This window comes from Panthera pardus, unplaced genomic scaffold (genome assembly GCF_024362965.1).
Source record: "Panthera pardus isolate Hobbes unplaced genomic scaffold, ASM2436296v1 HiC_scaffold_22, whole genome shotgun sequence".
Taxonomy (NCBI): domain Eukaryota; kingdom Metazoa; phylum Chordata; class Mammalia; order Carnivora; family Felidae; genus Panthera; species Panthera pardus.
The window spans coordinates 26,736,721-26,756,495 of NW_026526788.1; the positions used below are offsets into that span (position 1 = coordinate 26,736,721).

Below are 19,775 nucleotides of genomic sequence, written 5' to 3' on the forward strand. Positions count from 1 at the left end.
AGATTTGGAATGGGAAAATGAAATGTGAAGTCAGAGTGCTCTGGGGACATGGCCCTCACTGAGATCTCAGCAGTCACCAGATTCCTGGTTAGAAAGATCCACCGGAATTCTTTTCTCGCTATAATCTTGTAATTCACAACCTAAGCATGTTCTAGTAAATAGAGGTGCTTCCATGGCTTTCCTGTTTCCCGCACTTCTATCAGCACATCTGAGAAGAGTTATGGGCTCTGATATTAAAAGATCAAATGATATATCAATTGTGTTTTCTCCTACGTCTTGATGTAATGAAGAAAAAAACATGTCTCCAGAATTGGCTATTTCATTCTCAGTCTCACCAATTATTTAAAAGTGTCATTTATATACAGACCCTGCAGCTATATCAGTGCAGCTGGAACTTAATCTAATCCATTTACTTATTTAGATTAACATTCAGTGAACACTTGAAATGTCCTGCCTTTACCACAGGTGTTCTGAAGTCGTGGGGGAATTGGGACTTTGCAACCAATCCTAGCAAGTGTGGACAACATAAGCAATAAACATTGGAAAATGGGATAATGCAAAAATGTCAGTGCCACCTGCAGTCATCTAATATCCAACACGCCGGTTGAGATTCACAAAGAGTTTTTGCTCTTAAGAGACATATCCTTTGGAAAAATCTATGTGCTAGTTTATGTAGACTTATTTTAACACTAGAGAGTTAAAATATATGCACTGGAATCTTATTACTATGAATCTTATTATTACTAGTCATAATCGTATGGGATAAGTTTGTTATCTCTCTTAGCCTCAATTTTGTTACCATCTGGTGGGCTGAGTTGCTTTATGGCATTTTTGTGAAGAATAAGATAAGGTATATAAAACATGCAGCACTGGGGTGCCTGGGTGGCTCAGTCGGTGGGGCGTCTGACTTCAGTTCAGGTCATGATCTCACAGTTTGTGAGTTCGAGCTCTGCATCGGCCTCTGTGCTGACAGCTCGGAGCCTGGAGCCTGCTTCGGATTCTGTGTCTCCCTCTCTGTCTGACCCTCCCCGTCTTACACTCTGTCTCTGTCTCTGTCTCTGTCTCTATCTCTCTCTCTCAAAAATAAATAAACATTAAAAAATTTAAAAAATAATAATAAAATAAAATAAAACATGCAGCACAATGCCTGGTGTGGAAGAACTATTCGGTAATGCTTGGTGTAGGGACAACAATGGTGATGATGACGATGACGATGATGATGATGATGATAACAATGCTACCTGTTATTGCATCTCTTTCAAGTGAATGTGAAAAGAAGACAGTTTAGCAGTGGAGGAAACAGAGGAGTGAGATATTAGCTACTTACTGATAACAAAAATCACTTTGATCATCAGGTTTTCATCAAAGATCGCCACAACTTGGATTCCATTTTAGAGGGGTTTCGATTACACAGTACTTGATTAGATGCAAAGGGATACTGATCACAATAACTCTGGGGGCCCGGCTGAGGGACATACAACTAGACCCCAAGCAAGAAGAGATCTTAGCAAAGTTGAAGAGGATGAAGTAGGTGTATGGCAGATACACACAGACACGTACACACACATTCCATATATAATATAACATATATTACAAATTTGACAATCATGCTGTTTTTCAATGCTCAGTTACTATGGATGAGGCACTGTGCTAAATATTTTGTGTGCAAAATTGCAATTAATCCTTGTACATTCTTTCCACAAAGGAACTGGAAATCACGTTCCTAGCCCAGCTGTGAGAGATAGACAGCCCTTGTGCAGGAATCAGCAGAGGAGCTGGTATAGACAGGACAGAGGCTTGAACAGAGAAAGGAGTCTCCAAAGCAGAGGCTGTGAGCATCCATCTCACACAGACACCTTGTAGGTAAGAATTGTGCCTCCCACTTGGTTTGAAATATTTCTGCCACATTCCACAAAATGAGTAGCAGAAAGCCCATGTACTTTATTCATTCATAAATATGGAACTTAAGGACTTTGTTTCCCTCTCAGGAGAAGAATATATCAGGCTGGCACGAGGGCAGAGAGGCCTGGGGTGGAGGAAGGACTCCAAGCAGTGGCTGAGCTGCCTTGAGGAGACAGAGGCAAAGAACTGCCCCTTGCCTTGCTTGCCTTTGGGGGAATTATGAGGGCAGGAATCGTACTTAGAATCGTCTTCTCTACCATGGCCACCTGATACCTGGCTACTTCTCTGCCTTCCTCTCTTGCCAGGCCTACTGTCATATTCTCCACCAGCCTACTTTCAGAGTATGGTGTGCTGGGTTCCCTGGCCCACAGTTGCCCTGCACAGGCTATTAACTCTGCTCAAGACACTCTTCCCGTCCCACTGTACCCGGCGAACTCGGTTCTATCTTATTTCATTTTCATTAAATCTAAGTACAAAACACATCCTTAGTTTGTTAACTGAACTCTGAAATGTCATCTCTGTTTTACAAATGAGAATTATGAGATAATGAGAGGTTAAGCAACTTGGTCAGCAAGACAGGTGCTAAAAGTGACAGAGCCAGGATGCAAACCAGGCAGGGTGACGACAGAACCCATGCTCCTGACCGTGGTGTCATCTTGCCACCCAGTGACAGTCACGTATTGGGGCTCTTCCTACATTCCTCAAATCAGATACAGCCATCCCACCAGATCTCAGAGGGCATGTGAAGCCATGGGATAAACATGGTGCCACCCACTTGACCACCACCATTTGACAGGAAAATGTGGAATTGCCTATGGAGTAAAATAAACTATACTTTGTTAAAAGAAATGCATATATTAAATAGCTGAATGCAAATGTATCCCCTTTATGAGGAACCTAATACGATACCTTGTGTTTGCTGCTTTATCGTTTATTTCAAAAATAGTTTCAAAATTCCTAAACCTGTAATTTCACCCAGGCATTTGTTTTTAGCATACACAGAACTATTGCAACTGATTTCAATTAATCACTTAGCCTTAGCACCTTTGCCTGACATGAGAACCTCTATCATCTAACCCACTCTTGTCTGTCTGAGTTCCATCCTACTGGTAGCTATTCAGTTCACTTTGTTTTAGTCAGTTGAGCCCTGCATGTGGCATACTCATTCCTACCTTCGGGACTTGGCTCATGTCTGTCTCCCTGGAACATTGTCTTTCTCCAACCTGATAAACCCTACTCTTCTATTAGAACCTCTACAAAGCCCCCTCCTACTCTAACACTGAAACCTATGTGCTTTATTGCACCTTGTGTGGGATTGTCAAGAGCTGCAATTTGATTTCCTTTCCTCCTCTGCTATTTACTTTAATTAACTTGAAGATCCCCAAATCTTGATTCTAAAACATTCATGTTTTTTTTTTCTATCACCGATAACACCTTTGCATATGACAGTTCGTCAAGAAATATTTTTGACTGCTTAATAAACAAACAAGTGAAAAGCATCCGCTGGCTTTATCTCATCAGTGTCTTTCCTTTATCTAAAGCAGGGGCGATGGTTTTGGAAGAGTGGCCAGGAGAATCGGGAGTTTTCCAATCCTGTCCCTGACACTCATTACGGTCTCTGTGAGGAGATATTGAGAATTAAACTCCCGGAATTTCAGATGAGATAGTTCAGAGAGGACCTGAATCACGGATGAGTGGATTTCTGCATTTATTCATTTGAAATAAACTCTGACGAATTTTCTCATTCCTTCTAAAAATATCAGTTGGGCTATTCCCATGTCAATCACTGCGCTAGGGTTGGAGATACAAAAGTAAACATGGTATGTTCATTGCTCCGAAGATTTTACAGAATAATAGACCTAAGGAACTCAAACATTTCTCTGGTACAGCATTAGGGCCAGAGCAATAAACCTCAGAGTTAGGGGGGACATAATGGATTAGCTCAGTGGATAGGGGATGCTATGAGTATTTGATGGACAGATGGAGACATCCCAGAACCCAGCTGTGGATCCCCAGCACTATCACACAGGTTTCCTCCGAAGCCGAAGAAACAGAAACAACAACAACCCTTTGTTGGTTCTTTGCTCATGCCTGCTCCGAATCAATGCCTACAGAGGGCACATCACCAAGTGAGATTTTTTAGGTCTGTATTCAGGAAGACAACCCACTTTTGTCCGTTGGGATTTGTCTTTTTTGCCGTTATAAAGGGTGACCAGAAGAATTTACCTGCACACCTAATATCTGTCCCCAACAAAAACTAGAAGGAATAAGGAGCAGGCAAGAAAGATGGCCAGAGGAAAGGGGTTTCATTCACCTCTCTGTGGAGCTCAGAGTAGTAGATACAGATCTCCAGGCTCCGTTGGAATCTGCAGGGACAAAGGGCAATCTGATATAAATCCAAGAGTGATCCACTCTACCCAGACCCTCCCCTTGCCATCTCCCTCGAGTTTGGTACTCCTGTTGCCTCCATGAGAACTCCTTTCTCAGAGGAATCACTCCTCCACTCCCACCCGCCCCACCCCCACCCCGCCCGCTCCAAAAGGGATTCAGACAGGAGAGGAAGTCAGAGTTCCTTGACAATGAAGGACAACAGTAGCTTTTCCCTTACAAGCCACAGGATATTAGTTGTGCGATGACTGGAAGTTAAATCTCTGAGTTACTGCTCCTGGATGAAATGTTTAATGGTGTTGCCCAGGAAATGTCAGGACATCAGCTCAGCCTCCAGGCAGGTACAGACTCTTCTTGCCAAGAGTGCTTTTAGTTCCACTTCCACCCCCACAGTGAGCATGACAAACAAATCAAGGTGGAGAGAATGCTGCTGTCAGAGCAAATATGGGCTCCTGGGGCCCAGGAGGGACTGACCCAGAAAGGCAACCTCATACTGGCATTTTCATTAACAAAGAGGAGGCCAGCGTCTGGCACAACTGAATGAGGGAAACTAAGTGATAAAGACTTGGAGACTGCATTTTGAGAAAGTATAAAAACAGACTGAGGCTTAGCAATAAGCATTCTGAAGCAGTAGGGCCATGAAGGAAGGAAATGATGTCCCAGAACAGACAAAGCAATGTGTAAGTCCTGGAAAAGTATCAAAGACTATCCCTATAAGGATTCGCACTGAAAGTGGATTATTACCAGTGTGGAGATGAGGAAGCCAAAAGAATGGATGTACAGAACCCACCAATATTCAGATACAGAAACATTGGTGGAGCCAATGGTGGTCTATGCCGACCATGAGTGTGTGTTCACACATTCTCAAAAAAATTATTGGTCATTTTCATAAAATTCTAATGTACAGAACAGTTCTTCAACTACATAAACCTATTAGGGTTAAAAGGCAAATTTCCACATTGAGCAAAAAATGCCCACTTAAACCAAGAACTTAATGCTACCAGATAGGATGCATGTTACTTTTGTATATGCAGTAGTTTCAAAGGTACTCTCCCTGAACTGTAACATGTGTAACTGAAGGCAAGTAGGAATGAAGGTCATACCTAGAAGCACATGGTTAGATATTAACCTCTTATTTATTCATTTTTTTTTTGCCCCATCTAAACTACATACCACCAAAGATGAATGCCAAATGCATAACAAATTTTCGTTGCTTTAACATAGTTTAATTATCAGTTGAGCAAGTTATGAATAAACTACAGAGTGATATCAGTTGAAATTAAAACATTGTTTCAAATAATACTACATAACTTCAAAACAAACCCAGGTTACACTTGTGAAATAATTCACTCTTGGAGGACAAAATGAAAGAAAACTTTCATTGGTTCAATTAAGCACAAAAGGCATGCAGAATCTCAAACATGGAGTATTTGGGATTCTATGTCAATGTCATGAGACGATTGAAGAGCTTTTTCTATCCTTGGATAAATAATTCATTTTTAGTGATTGGTAAAATTGACTTTTAGGATAAATATGGGTCTGAAAGAGCCACAAGTGCTTTTGCCAAAGTTTATCTATATCCAAACCATAAAACTGCCTTGAATCGGCCATTATTATAGCGAGTGGTTCACTTGACCTCACTCTGCCTTCTGAACAGCAGGGTAAGCTGTACAAGCAAGGTGGTTTGAAATAGCTCAAATGCCACTAAACATAAGCTCTCAAGATACTGCTGCAATAAACATGACTATTATTTTTGCTTACTTTTATTTCACTTCAGGCTATCTTTGTCTAAATCTGCCCTTTATCCTGAATTATACCGCACATATCACCTTCAGAAATGTCACTAAGTTTAAACTGTTAAAGTTGTTGCTTGTAAAAGTACATAAGGTAAAGTAACAGATTCTTTTTTTTTTCTTTTGCCAAGTCACGATAGAACTAAAACATAATCAAAATGGAATTCTTTCATGAAGTTTTAGTTCATATTTAATCACCAACTTACCCAAGAAAAAATTAAGACTTTAAGTCCCAACTATTAGGTACTAAATGGGGAATAACATATGCCTACCTCTGTTTTCAGGGACTGCTATCACTTAGGTCCAATGACCTTTTCTTTGGAAGGATTGTACCACACAAAGAAAAATTTCAAAACTAGTAAGAAGGACAGCTTAACTCTGCAAGAAAGTTGCTAAAATTCTCATATTTACATCCACATGGACACATTGTATACCAACACAGAAAAACACAGAGCCATAATGGCGTGAGTTTTGGCAAAAATGGAACACTATCTCTATAGTGTTTTTGAAATCAATTTTATGTTTAAAGTGTCAGGAAGAAGGGAAGTCCTGTTTAACTGAGAGCATGCACCATCTCCGACTTGCCCCTTTGCTTTATTAATAAACATTCCAGTCTAAATTTGATGTTAGAAGTCTAGGCCAAGAAAACCTGTCTAAGACTCTTGGTGAATACCAGAGTTTATCTGAACCTAATTCACAAAGATGGCAAAATGATGTGACTGACAGCAGTTGGCTTGGGATTGTGTAATACGTGATTTAATTATCAAAGGGGGCTGCATACCTCCAAGTTCAAATAAACAGAATTAAAAATAAGCATTCGTCTTGAAAATGCAAAGGAAAGAAAACTTTAGAAGTAGATGATATCTCATTTGAAAGGAAAACGCAAGGACTAATGCTAATAGCTTTTACAAAAAAAAAAAATTAAATCTCTTTTTGAAGAGATTTATGGAGAGGATTGTTAGAAATCTGAGCTTTTTTCAAAGAGAAATTCCTTCTCAAGAGCTTCGTTTTCCTACATTGGGGACAGAAATCATCATGACTGCCAGGTACCCAAAAGTGAAGACCCCAAGTAAACACATTCTCAGTCTGAGGAAATATCTGTCAATCCATTTTAAGAAAGATCAGAAAATCATTAAATTCCCCCAGGCCTGTGATAGGGATGACTATCCAGCAACATGAGCAAAAAGAGGACTCAAGCCTTTAGTTAGCTATAGGAAGAAGGATGATGTAGAGTTCAAGGACTATACACACCTGAAGACAGGCATATACCCCATACATTTGTGACCTCCATAAAGAAGGAAACATACATTTGCTCTAGTTTGGGTCTCTTGGGAATACAAAGAAACTATATCTTATTCCAATAATCCTTGGCCAACAGTACCTTGGGATCCATAACTTTAAACACACAGACACACATTAGCAATGAAATAGGAAAGATGTGGTGCCAACAAATGTTTTCAGCAACAACCCATGCTGAAGATGGGTTGGAACAGGCATTTCCACTGAAGATGTCTCCTCTATAATAGTAAAAGTAATTTGTCAAGCATTTTCATCCTGTTCCAGATATATAGATGAAATATCCATTACTTATATATCTGATATTCTAATTGAGATTATTAGAGGTGAGAATATGCACCTAATTACTTCTTTTATCAGTTTTAAATGGTCTAGTTATGGATTGCTAATCATTTTTTTAAGTTTCTATCTTTTTGCTGTTACATAGGAAGGAGCCAGCATTCAAAATATGTATTTCATTTTAAACTGAGCAAATCTCATTTCTTTTTTCAGGAAGTCTGGATGGTATAATGGCTAAAGTTCAGCCTCTAGAGTGCAACAAACAAAACTGTAAAGTCGATGAATTTTTGAGCTAGATTTTGAGCCTACTTAAGCTTCAGTTTCCTCATCTATGGAACGGAGCTAACAATGTTTATCCCACAGGACTATTGAGAGAGTTAAATAAGGTAATAGCATTTAGCACTAAGTGGCCACATGGGGTAAAGACCACTGTTTGTGGTTTTTTTTGTTTTTTTTTGTTTTTTTTTTTACCTCATGTATTCTAAGAACCTGGAGAAGTGCCTGGGAGAGATCATTGTTACTCAACAAATATTTGTTAAATACATTAACGTGTGATTATCCTGATGAGCTCTGATATTGGGAAGAATTTCACCCATCAGCAGCTAGAATTTCCATTTCTCATCTTACAAACAATATCATCAAATCATCCTCAAAATTTATATAGCTCATCCTCCTTCCTCCAACATGACTTCACCCAAACCACCAAAGATAAGTACACTTATTCTATCTTTAAAATATTCCTCAAGAGGAAGCTCCCCAATCTGTGTAGAACCAAAACCTCTTCCTCTGTTTGGCTATAAGTTATCTGCTTCTGCAACTACTTTTCTTATTCCTCCTCTGCCATCTCTGTCACTTTCTTACCCACATCCCTTTAGAACTGCTCTGTATATATTGCTTTTTCTTGTCAAACTCATGTTGAAAGGTAGTCTTTGTGATTTGTTCCCATAAAGCCAATGGGGACTTTTGGATGCCATAAGCCAGCCTGCAGCCATGAAATATCTTGTCCTAGGATCTACATAAAGGTCAGCCCTACAAACTATCTATTGCCCATAAACAGGATTCTGGCAAGGTTGGGTTCCATTTGGAAATGGTTCTCTCAAATAGTATTAATTATCTTCTTTTGAAGTGTTCAGGAATAGATCCTATCTATCCTGGTAGGGGGAAAAGTTCACATGTAAAATGATGACTGTTGTAAACTACTGTTTCTTTTGTTCTAATAGAAAATTGTTTTGTTCCTGTGAATTGGCTAAAAATGGCAACAAGTGTATATAAAATTTTAAATGTCTTCTTTTCTCTCTTGTAGATATTTAGGATAGTGTTATAGCTTTGATTAAGACATCTTCAGTTTTAGTAACATCTATATTTTCTTTCCTAATAGACCCAAGACATCAAAATTAAAACTTTATATGTAGATGTTTCTGCCATTAAGCCATTATAGTAACATGCAAAATACTGATATTAAAGATATCATAACAATATGGAAAGAGAATTATGACAAAAATGCTACAGCGTTTTTTTTCTGTAAGTGTTCTTTCCTGATATGTGATATTTAAATGAAAATGAAATATAAATATAGATTTCTCAGGTTGCAGAAATTTTCCCAGTGTACTTAAAAGGATTTTTGAAATAATATGCACTCACAACCTTTTAATTAGATGACCCTAAACTTTCTGATCAAGTCAAAGGGAAATATTTCTGACTATCCCAACAAAAAAATGGCGAATATGCAATAGGCAGGCTGTCTTGACAAAAGACAGGCTGACAAAACAAAGTACAGATTTCATTCAACTTGGTATTCTGGTGCGTATTTTGCTGACCTAGAGAATTACTTACAATGATACTGAAACAGGATAGCAATGCTGCAAAGAATTCACTGGAGAATGGTAAATATCATCAGGAAAATCTCAGATCTCATTCCTTCATTCCATTCATTCTATCTCTATACAGAAATCTGTATCCATGGGAACCTCTATCCCTATCAGGAAGTGTGCATTTGATACCAAAAAGGGTAAGAATGTTTTCTGGAATAGAAACAAGATAAAAAAAGAAAAGAAAAAATAAGGAAGTAAGGAAGGAAGCTGCTGGGAATTAAAATTTATAATTTTAACGCTATAGAATATATTGACCAATTTATATGTGGGATAGACACCTAAGGAGATGAGAAATGAGAGTGGGATATTTTGGGGGCATGGACCAAGAGGAATGGATGTTAACTGGGCATAATTGGCTGGGATGAACATCCCTGACTGTATCAGTCTGGGAGAGAACCATCAGCAGTTAATGGGAGGATCCCTAGCCCAGGGATGGATGGTGAAAAGACCACACTGAAAGTCAAGGTGTAGAAAGTCACTAAAAATACTTCTGGTAGTGTCTTTTCAACCACTCATTACTGAATGTGAGGAGCACTAATTATTGCGTTTGAGGCTCAAATTGGGCACTTATCTACATGTCCGTGATTTTATCTTCCTGTATTATGACTTGGAAACTGTTCTCCTTTGAAGCTGGTAAGTGAATGCCAGACTGAAAAAGCCTTTCTATGTAGCTATGGAGTCCTTAGCCCTTACACAGAAGGCATTTTATGGGGAACATATGTTATACTGATATTGATAAGTTAAGAGGTATGTGAAGGCCAGAAGTCATAATTAAGCATATTATATTTTTTAATTTTCATTGTTCACTCATGTTCTAAGACAAACAGAAAGTAGATCGTTAACAAATTACCTTAGCAATTCAGGGTTTGAATTCTTCTCCTGACTCCTTCATTGAGTTGTACCCAGAAACTCCATTAGGAACACATATTTTAATCTAATTATTTCCACTTGTGATAAATAAAATGGAGACATTTATATTTGTCATTCTTCCTGCTTGATAAAAACCTTCCCGTGTTTCTAATTAAAAGAATATTTGGTGTATTATGATTTCATGGGTATTTTTTAAGTTATCATTATGATTCTAGTCTGATGTTTGACTATGATGCTGGCAACTAAGTAAAATGGAACTATCCTTGTAGGTGGTATAAACCCCCTCCTCCCTCTCAAGGATTTTTTTTCCTACATAAATTAGCATAAATCAATTTCACTAAAAGAAAAAGGTGAGTTTGAGTTTTGATTAGCAGGTTAAAGCAAATGTATCATTGGAAGAAGCACCAAAATCTGTGATGCAATTTTAAAAGGTGCATGGATGGGCCACCAACCCAACACCCTCGTTAAGAAATTTCTACCATTTCCCTGCAGAAGAGCTTAAATATAAACACATATGTACATTCTTATTTCCTAATAAATTTCATTTAACTATGCTTTATAGTACAAAGTTTTGTTAATGCATTTGCTGCTAGTCGTTCTTGTGTATAAGCACTTATTAGTGGTTTTGAGTCCAACTAAGTCTCAAAATGTTGCCTACTACGGGAATTCACTCAGCTGGACAGATGTCTTTCTCACCTCTATGCATCTCTTTCTTATTACACCTTTGAGTGCTACAGTGGACTTTACTCCTGGGGCATTCTCCAAGTTATTTTTTTAAATTAAGTTTTGTATAATTGCAATTCGCTTTGAGCTAAGCTGGAAATCAATCTACTTTGAAGGAGAGGCCAGTTCACACCTCATGTGGGATAAAATGTCATTTTTTTCAAGACGTAGAGGTTATTTGGTAATTGTATAATTTCCAGTTATTTCTGTTCTTTTGGCATCAATACTGCATTCTAAACTCCAACTGCGGAAAGCTGACATAGGATCAAACAGACATTAGATTTTCTAAATGAGACTTATGATTTTGAGCTAGTTGTTTGGTGTTTAAAAAAAATCTATTTTCTCAACTAAATTATAAACTCACCCTTTTATCTAAGATAACAACGGTCATAGATGTCACTCTTGTAATATCTAACCTTAGAACAGAAAGCAATGGTAGCATTTCAACGAAAGGAACTCCCTTTTTTGCCTTCTTATCTAGATGGTCCTGGAAAATAGAATTATCTGGATTCCCTAATTCCTTTTTGCATTGCTTTCTCTTTTATGGAGTGGACTCTGTCTGGAATAATTATTGTGGGCCAGTGCAGAGTGCAAGGCAGGAAGGACCTATGGCTTTCACCTCCTAGGATGTTTATATGCCGAGCCAAGGCAACTCAGCATTTTGGAAGAATAAAATAATTCATTACAATAAAAAGTGAACACTTTCCATATAATTGATAATTATCTATGAAATAAATCCTTTTCCCATACCATTTTGCCAAAGGTAACACACACATGATACTCTCGGCTTTGTGCATTCTTATGTTTCACACATTCTTTTATCCAAACTGGTCCTTCTGGCATCAACTGATGTTGCATGTTTGAATTTTACTTCATCAAATTAAGATAATTGTTGAAACAACTCATTAATGGCAGTATGTACAAAGTGAAGTTAAAATTACAGTATAATTTTGATAAAATAGAATAGGGAATACATGTTTATAATGTTGTGAAGGAGAATTCTATGTGTGAGAAAAGTGAAACTTAACTTCTGCAAAGAGGGAGGGGAGGATAGAGGGAGGGGGCAATGCACTGGACTCTAAGACTATTATGAAGTCCTTCATGAACTTAACTAAGGATAAGTACAGCGATTGAAGTCATAAAATGACCTCAACGACTTTTATTTTAAATCATGTTATCAAAATCACTCCAGCTTCTTTGCCATTAACTCTACTTTATAGTTCAATGATATACTTGATGCAGTTATATTTTACTCGATGCCAAAATGTTTTTCAAAGTGGCCTTTTCCTTTTAATTACAATTGCAAGCTAATACAAATGGGTTTTTAGAGTCAGGCAGAACTCCTTCTACTTCTGTTATCATGACTCACTCAGGAATATAGATAGGTGTCTCATTTCCCCAACGAGTGATAACTTTTCTGCCATATACTATTGTGGAGGACCCATTTAAATCTAATACTCAATGTGCAGAACTTCTGAACACCATGGAAGCTTAAAAGGTACACTTGTGGCATCAAAATTCACTGTAATCTTTATAATGTTAAAAAAAAATACTTCATTAATAATCAAGGCTGAACTTGACTGCTGAGCTTGATTAGTTTCTGAGGTTACCCTAATCAATTGACATTAGATACAGGTGAATCACACAGATGTCTGTCAGATTGGGTCAGATAAAGAAAATACGGAGATCAAATGGGAAAGCATTTTATGAAGTCTTTTGCTTTCATTGAAAACCAAGTCAAGAGCTCCTGTCAAAGCTCTAATTCAAAATGATAAGGTGAGTGTACTTAAGTTGTTACAGATGAACAGGACTCCCTAGAGTCTCCTATGTTCACTCGGTAATAAGTGTAAGATACTGTCTACAGTAGGAAAGGTTAAATGACACCTAAAGGGTTCATTCATTTAACAAGCATATATTGATTACTTATAAGGTGCTGGCCATACAGAGATGACAATGACATGATCCCAAATATATGTTGCTTCCAATGTTTTACACTATCTGTGCATTAAATTCTAAAAGTTAGTGAACTTACAGAACTAATCAAGTGTAAAAGTAAAGCAGTGTGTTTAGCCAGGACTTTGTAATATGGACACCAGAGAAGAAGAGTGGTTTCAGTAGACATGTCTTCCTCTAAATTCACTCATGACTTGCACTGGGTGGATTTTTTTCTTTGCTGAGCCTCGTCTGACAGCTGCACAAGTTTCCTCTGGCTTCTCTCTTTTAATCAAGGGCTTTTTTGCAGGAGCCTTCATTCTCCACATCACAACTGGGTGCCGAGGCCCAGTAGGACTCTGAATTCGGATGATCTTGGTTGAGGCAATGTAAGACATTTTCACTGTTTGCACTACAGCATTCATTAAATTTTTGGCCGCTTGGATCAGGGAGGTGACGCTGTCCAACTGCAGGGGGAAGAAAAGAGCTATTATTCAAGAGTGCAATCAGGAATTTAAAGAGATTTAATGTTATGGACAGGAATACTCCATTTTGTTTTTACCCCAGAAATAAATTAATCCCTATTTTGTGTATCTATGTAAATTATCTACATTAATCTATATACTTATTTATCATTTATGTATTTATCTGATGCATAAATATATTCATATTCTATCTCCTAAAATGATATTTTAAAGAGATTAATTTCCATCTCTTGGTGCCAATGAGATGGATTCTATAACTTCTATATAATATTGTAAGATCCAAATGGCCGCTGCTTTCTTTGTAATGGATCTCCTTATTTCCAGGGGTAATTCTGAGCCCTTTCTATAGAAGATGACTATCCACAATAAAAGCTATATTACGGATAAGTAACTTTCTGAGAACAACAACTGAAAATTCTTCTTTTAGGGAATTTACAGTTTAAGATAAATATCATACACACATACAGGTGTACATGTGCATGTATACCATTCACTTTCATGAATATTTCCCAAATAATTCTACCTAAAAATGTCTCTTTTTTAAACACAGAACCTGTAAACCTATCATGCAGTGTGTTAAAGTAGATAAAGCCAAGGCTTTTCAGTCAAATAAAGTTGGGTTTAAATTCCAGGTCTGCTTTAGAACTTGGGCAAATCATTTAACCATTTCCATCCTAGTTTTCTCAGATATTTAATAGAAGAAAAAATGCTTATTAAAGTTAAATAATATGTGCCAAGAACCTAATATAGTGATTTCCAGATAGCTGATTGCTGTTGAATACATTTCCTTGTTTCTTTCTATTTATTTGTTTACTTAGAGAGAGAGAGAGGGAGCAGGGGAGGACCAGAGAGGGATGGAGAGAGAGAATCCCAAGCATGCTCCTCACCACCAGCACAGAGCCCAACACGGGGCTTGAACTCACAAATTGTGTGATCATGACCTGAGTCAAAATCCAGAGTCAGGCATTTTACTGACTGAGCCACCCAGGTGCCCCATTTCCTTTGTTTCTTATGAAGATTGAGAAAATTGTTTAATTGAAAAGATGCATTAATGAAATTACTAAAACAAATTTTTCCCCACACGGTTTTGGTTTTAATTGTTATGTTTTTTAATTTTATGTTCACAAACATAATCTCAGGGGTAAATGGAGTGATAGCCCTAGAATCCTGCAAAACACCTTAGAGCTAAGCCAAGTTGGTTCATTTTTATACAACTAATGCCTCTTCCATTATTTCAGTTTGGCAGATTGTCATCCACAGCCAACTCATCCAAGAAGATGTGCCTCCACTGTCACCTCTCTGTGATGTGTGCTGTCAGGGCTGAGACTCAAACACCAGCTCTGTGGTTGCTAAAATCCATCAGCAGTTGCATGGCTTGAGTATTCTACCTTTGCAGCTTGAGGAGTCTCATCTCACACACAGAATAAATGAGTGAAGGAAAGTAGTAAGCTGAGGTTATGTGCCTGGGGCAGTGGTCTAGCTGGCTGTTTCCTAGGAAGAAAATTTAATTAGCTCCATTGTATGCCAAGCCTGAGATCCTTGAAAAGGTAACACCAAATATGTAATTTGAAAGGCAGTAGTACTTGGCAACTACACATCTTTAAGTCATTTCACTTATTGAAGCCAGAAATGTAAAATCTGTACATGTGGCAGGAATGACAAATGCTTTGCAAACATTAAACAGGATCTCATGAAGCACTCACATCTATTTCAGAAGAATCTGCACACAACTTAAAAAAATAAAAGCCACTAGATTTTGAATAGAATACCACCCTTCATTACTAGTGTTCCTCTATGAATGGATTGTAGGCTAAAATATGTCCTTCAATAATTAGCAATTTTTATTCAAAACTTTGGGGAGCCAGTTAGATCCTGAAAATAATTTCCAATCTCACCATAGGAAGAAGAAAGTTTTTTTCTAAATGATGAATTAACATGACTAGTATTGAGGATAGTCGGTAGTATTCTCTCTCAAACATTAATATTTGCTTTACTCCAAGGGCTCTGCACTACCCTAAAGTCTTCCATGGCAGAAGGCTCTAGAGACCTGCTATCATTTAGGATTTCACCAGTGGCTTTGGCTTTTCTACCCTCTTCTCCTTTTGACTTTGTAATCTTGTCATGTATAGATTGTATTTATTTCATTTCCTTTTGATTTTCCACACAAGTGATATATATTAACCAGTAGCCTAGAGAGGATGTTTAAGTTCAATCCGTGCCTTAAAATGGAGAAATGGGCTTGTCTTCTTTCCTCATTGAATGAGCAAAGTGCTGTCTGTGCCATTGTGATCTCCAATGCTGGCCTCTGACAAAGCCTTTTATTTTCAAATCCTAAATGGCTGTTGTAAAACTTCTCCTCTGGGTGACTCAGAAAAACTGTAGGACAAATTATCCCCCTAGGAGAGCATGAAGACTAGTTTTGCAGACAGATTAGTACAATTGCTACAAGAATACTGTTATTTCATGATGAAAGCTTGTAAGGCATTTTATAAGGATTTTGAAGTCTCAGAAAGCTATGTGTGCTATGCATCATTCTGCTATTAGCCAAATCACTGGCTACACAAGCAAGAGGCACAGACAAGCCTAACAAATGGTAGGAAATTTTGTTTGAGGCCAAGCAGTGGCTCAGGCCTACTCATAGAGAGTAACTGCACAATTTCCTGTCTGCAAAACCTTTTTATGTCTTTTCATCCAGATCCACTTTGATGAAAAATCCTTCCAGGGAAGTACTCAATAGAACCTTCTTTGTGAAAACACAGGCAAATTTGAGTCAGGCAATGCCTCACTTTGGGGTCTCTGTGTTCAACTTATGGAACAAAGTTTTCTGAATTTCACAAATGCACCTGTGCAAAACAAGGATGTTAATATACTCTAAAAGCCTGGTAGAGTAGACCAATCAGACTATAAAACTCAAGTTCCAAAATTCTCTCCATGACAAATCACTTCGATTAACTGAACATTCTTCTAGGCCTATGCAACTTGTTTACCAAAGGAGCTGGTTTCCCTAACATCTGGTAACATTCCTCTCTGATCTTGATGAAGTGTTCTCGATCAAGGAATCAACTGAGAACAAAAATGGCTTTTAAGGCCTTAAACCTCCTAAGGTTATATGTAAACATTTGCATTCAAATATGTAAACATTTGCATATATATATATATAAAAGCAGTCTTCTATCCCCCCCCCTTTTCATAACAGAGGACAAGGTTTTAAATAACTCTCCAAAGAGGATTCTGACTGAAATGAAAGAGCTCTGATAAATTGGAAGTCTGCTCTCTTACCACAGTAAATAGAAAGATAGCCACCTTTCCTGGGCTGCTGATTTGTGCTTATTCTTACAACACTGGTGTGGTTTTAAATAACTGAACTTCATGGTCTACTAATGTTACAATGAGTTTCTCAATATGTCCAAACATAAATTAGTAAGTTCTGCCTCATTTTTTCTGAAGATCTAAATAAATATAAAGAGATTGGGTTTGGTAAATTAGTTCTTACCCTAACTGCAAGATGCATTTTGCAAACAATCCAAATTATGACCATCTAGGATCCTACTCAATATTATCATTTTATAGGAACCTTAGTGTAACTAGTTTAGTTTCTCTGCTGTGCTTTGCGGTATGTAAGTCTGTGACTTCAGTTAGGCTACAGTGCATATTCGTCCAGTTCTAAAACTGTTTTCAGACAAAAGGTTTGGTCCTACTCAGATATGCCTATAACTCTTTGCTATGGAAAAAGAGTAGTTCAACAACAATAAAGATGTTTTCTTTTTCCTCACAAAATGTCAACTTTTCATCCATGTGACTACTATACACAGAACATCTGGAGGTTTTTTTTGTTTTTTTTTTTTAACAAAAGCCAATGTTAAATACCCATGATGTAAGTCCTCCAAAACTATGTCAAGGTGGAATGCCTGTTGGCAAACCGTTGTCAAAATCCTATTATAATACTGATAGCCAAGAAAAATGAAAAGACATGGTAGTTATTCCTTCTTTTACTTTTCTAAGTTTCTTGTCTACATTATGTCAGAACACCAGAATGTCTTCTACTATACTATTCTAACTCTTCACATTCTGGATACAAGACCTCTATCAGATACATGTTCTACATGAGGATGCTCAGGAAGTGAACCTCACTCCCACTGATGTGGATCTCATGCTCTCGCACCCGGGCTGTCATCTGAGGAAAGCATAGTTTCCCAACCCCTGCGAGAACCACCTTTCAAACTATTGCCACTGGGACTCCTGTGAGGAGAGAAACCTGATGTTGCCTGAAAATATGTATTTCCTTTCCTATAACCTTCTGGGTAAACTGGTGCCGAGTGCAAACTATGAAATTCTTGTGAGTCCCAATGTTTACCTAAACATAAAGACCCCTGGTGGATATCGCACCTGCACAAAACAATACTTGAAAGCAAATGTGTGGAGTTTGGCTCCAATTATGCTTCCTAGATGTTGGCCAGGTTCTAAGTAACTGACAGAAATTAACTCACAGCAACAGTAGGAGGTAAGTACTCCTATTATCTCCATTGCATGGATGAAGAAACAAAGGAACTGGAAGATTTGGTAGGTTGCTCAAGGCAATACAGCCATTAAATGGTAAGGTTGGAATCTGAGCAAAGGCAGTCTAGTTCAAGTACCTGGTGCTTTTACCCACTATACACCCTGACTTTCAGTACTATATCACTTCCAATGTGAGTTTATTTTCAGATAATGAATAGTTGAAAAGATTGCACTAACATTAATATAATGTCTAAAATTAAAAAATTAACTACCTAATAACTGCTTTGTGGAAGGTTATGTTGGAGAAGTGGATAAAGTACACCAAAGATAGCTGATTGGACTAAAACAAACTCTGGTCTCTAGCTTAGAGACCCCTCCTCCAGGTTCTTCTTCCTTTGTTTGCTGTGCGCGTGAAAACAATCCCCCTCCCCCAAACACAAATATGGAGGCTGATAAATTTATTACCCTTACTGCTCACAGTCAGGGCTCAGATCTTTGGAGAAATGGTCTCCTCTGAGCCCGCCGGTGTTAAATAAATCTCCAATCCATCAAGGGCTCTGAGTGCCGCTTGGTTTTTCTGCCAGCGTTCCAGCCTGGTTCCATAACAAATTTGGTTCCCTGACTGGAAAATCTGGCCGCACTGGCCCATTGTTGCCACCGGTTTGGGAAAACAGCAAGGCAGTGACGGAATGAGTGATCCTGAATTTCGGCAGTCTCCCCCTCGGTTGCCTCAGACCAGCCCCCACTCCGCCGTTCCCACCAGACTCGAGGAGACTTGGCAGGTGAGGACCTGGACCCCAGTAATGCTGGGGCCCAATCTAGTCAGGCCCACTCGCAAGAGTGGAAGGGGGACCTGATCACTCCCTGAGACTTCAGAAGTCTCACAGGTAGGGATTCTATGGTAGGGAATATAATAACCTCTGGTGTGTATGTGAATGTGAATGTGCAACTCTGTCTAGCTTGCCTGCCGAGTTCGATACTCTGGCTCCACAGGCAGGCGCCCTTGGTGTCCCCACGGAGTCTGAGTGGGCCCTTCTGCAATTCCATGATGGATGGCACTAGGTCTGTGGCGATATCAGAATGGTTTCTGATCGTGGGTCACAGGGCTGGGAACTGTGGGGCTGAGCGTCGCCTGGGTTCCTTCAGGACATGGCCAGGCGGGCATCTGGCTAGTCTCCTCATTGGAGGGGGCGCCCCTGTCCCTCTGTCTTTGTGACTCCACCTCACGGGAGCAAAGTGGGGTTGGGACAGAGCCACAAGAGCCAGGCAAAGGTTTTAGCTGCTTTATCTGGAGACTCACCCAGGAAGCCAAAGAAGCAACCCACCTCCCCTCCCCTAATGTTCCCCTCTTTATGACTATTTAGGCTTCCTCCCCACTCCCCTGAGCTTGAAACTCCTCCCCCCGCAGACTTGCTGCTGCCACCGCTGTTGCCACCACTGGCTGCCACAGTCAGGGTGCTGCCAGGGCAGCCGCCCATTTCTCCTCCCATCCCAGGCCAGAGAACCCTCCCGCACAAGGCCCAGCAGCCAGATTGGGCCCTCGGCCAAGTGCAGGCACTTTCCAGATGCCAGTCCACATCCGCTAATATCAAGAGGCTCTCAGGGGGATCAGAACAGGGAGCTGAGAAGGCCATAAATATGCCCAGCAGCAAGGGGGGAGTCCCAGAACCTCCTTAGCAAGGGGTCAATGAACCTACTGCAAGGGGAAAGTACATTCAAAAGAATAAATGTCCCAACCA

At 39.0% G+C, this 19,775-nt stretch overlaps 1 protein-coding gene across 3 annotated transcripts in view; it reads right to left on the bottom strand.

Annotated features, from left to right (window-relative positions):
- Positions 1 to 5,494: 5,494 nt before the first annotated feature.
- Positions 5,495 to 19,775, bottom strand: part of CTNNA3 (catenin alpha 3) — a 1,799,646-nt gene continuing 1,785,365 nt past the window's right edge. For all 3 annotated transcript variants that reach the window (XM_053888526.1, XM_019444306.2, XM_053888525.1), the window contains one exon: positions 5,495 to 13,521. In XM_053888526.1, the coding sequence (XP_053744501.1) occupies positions 13,234 to 13,521 (288 nt within the window). In that variant the 3' untranslated portion in view covers positions 5,495 to 13,233. The remainder of the gene's footprint in view (positions 13,522 to 19,775) is intronic.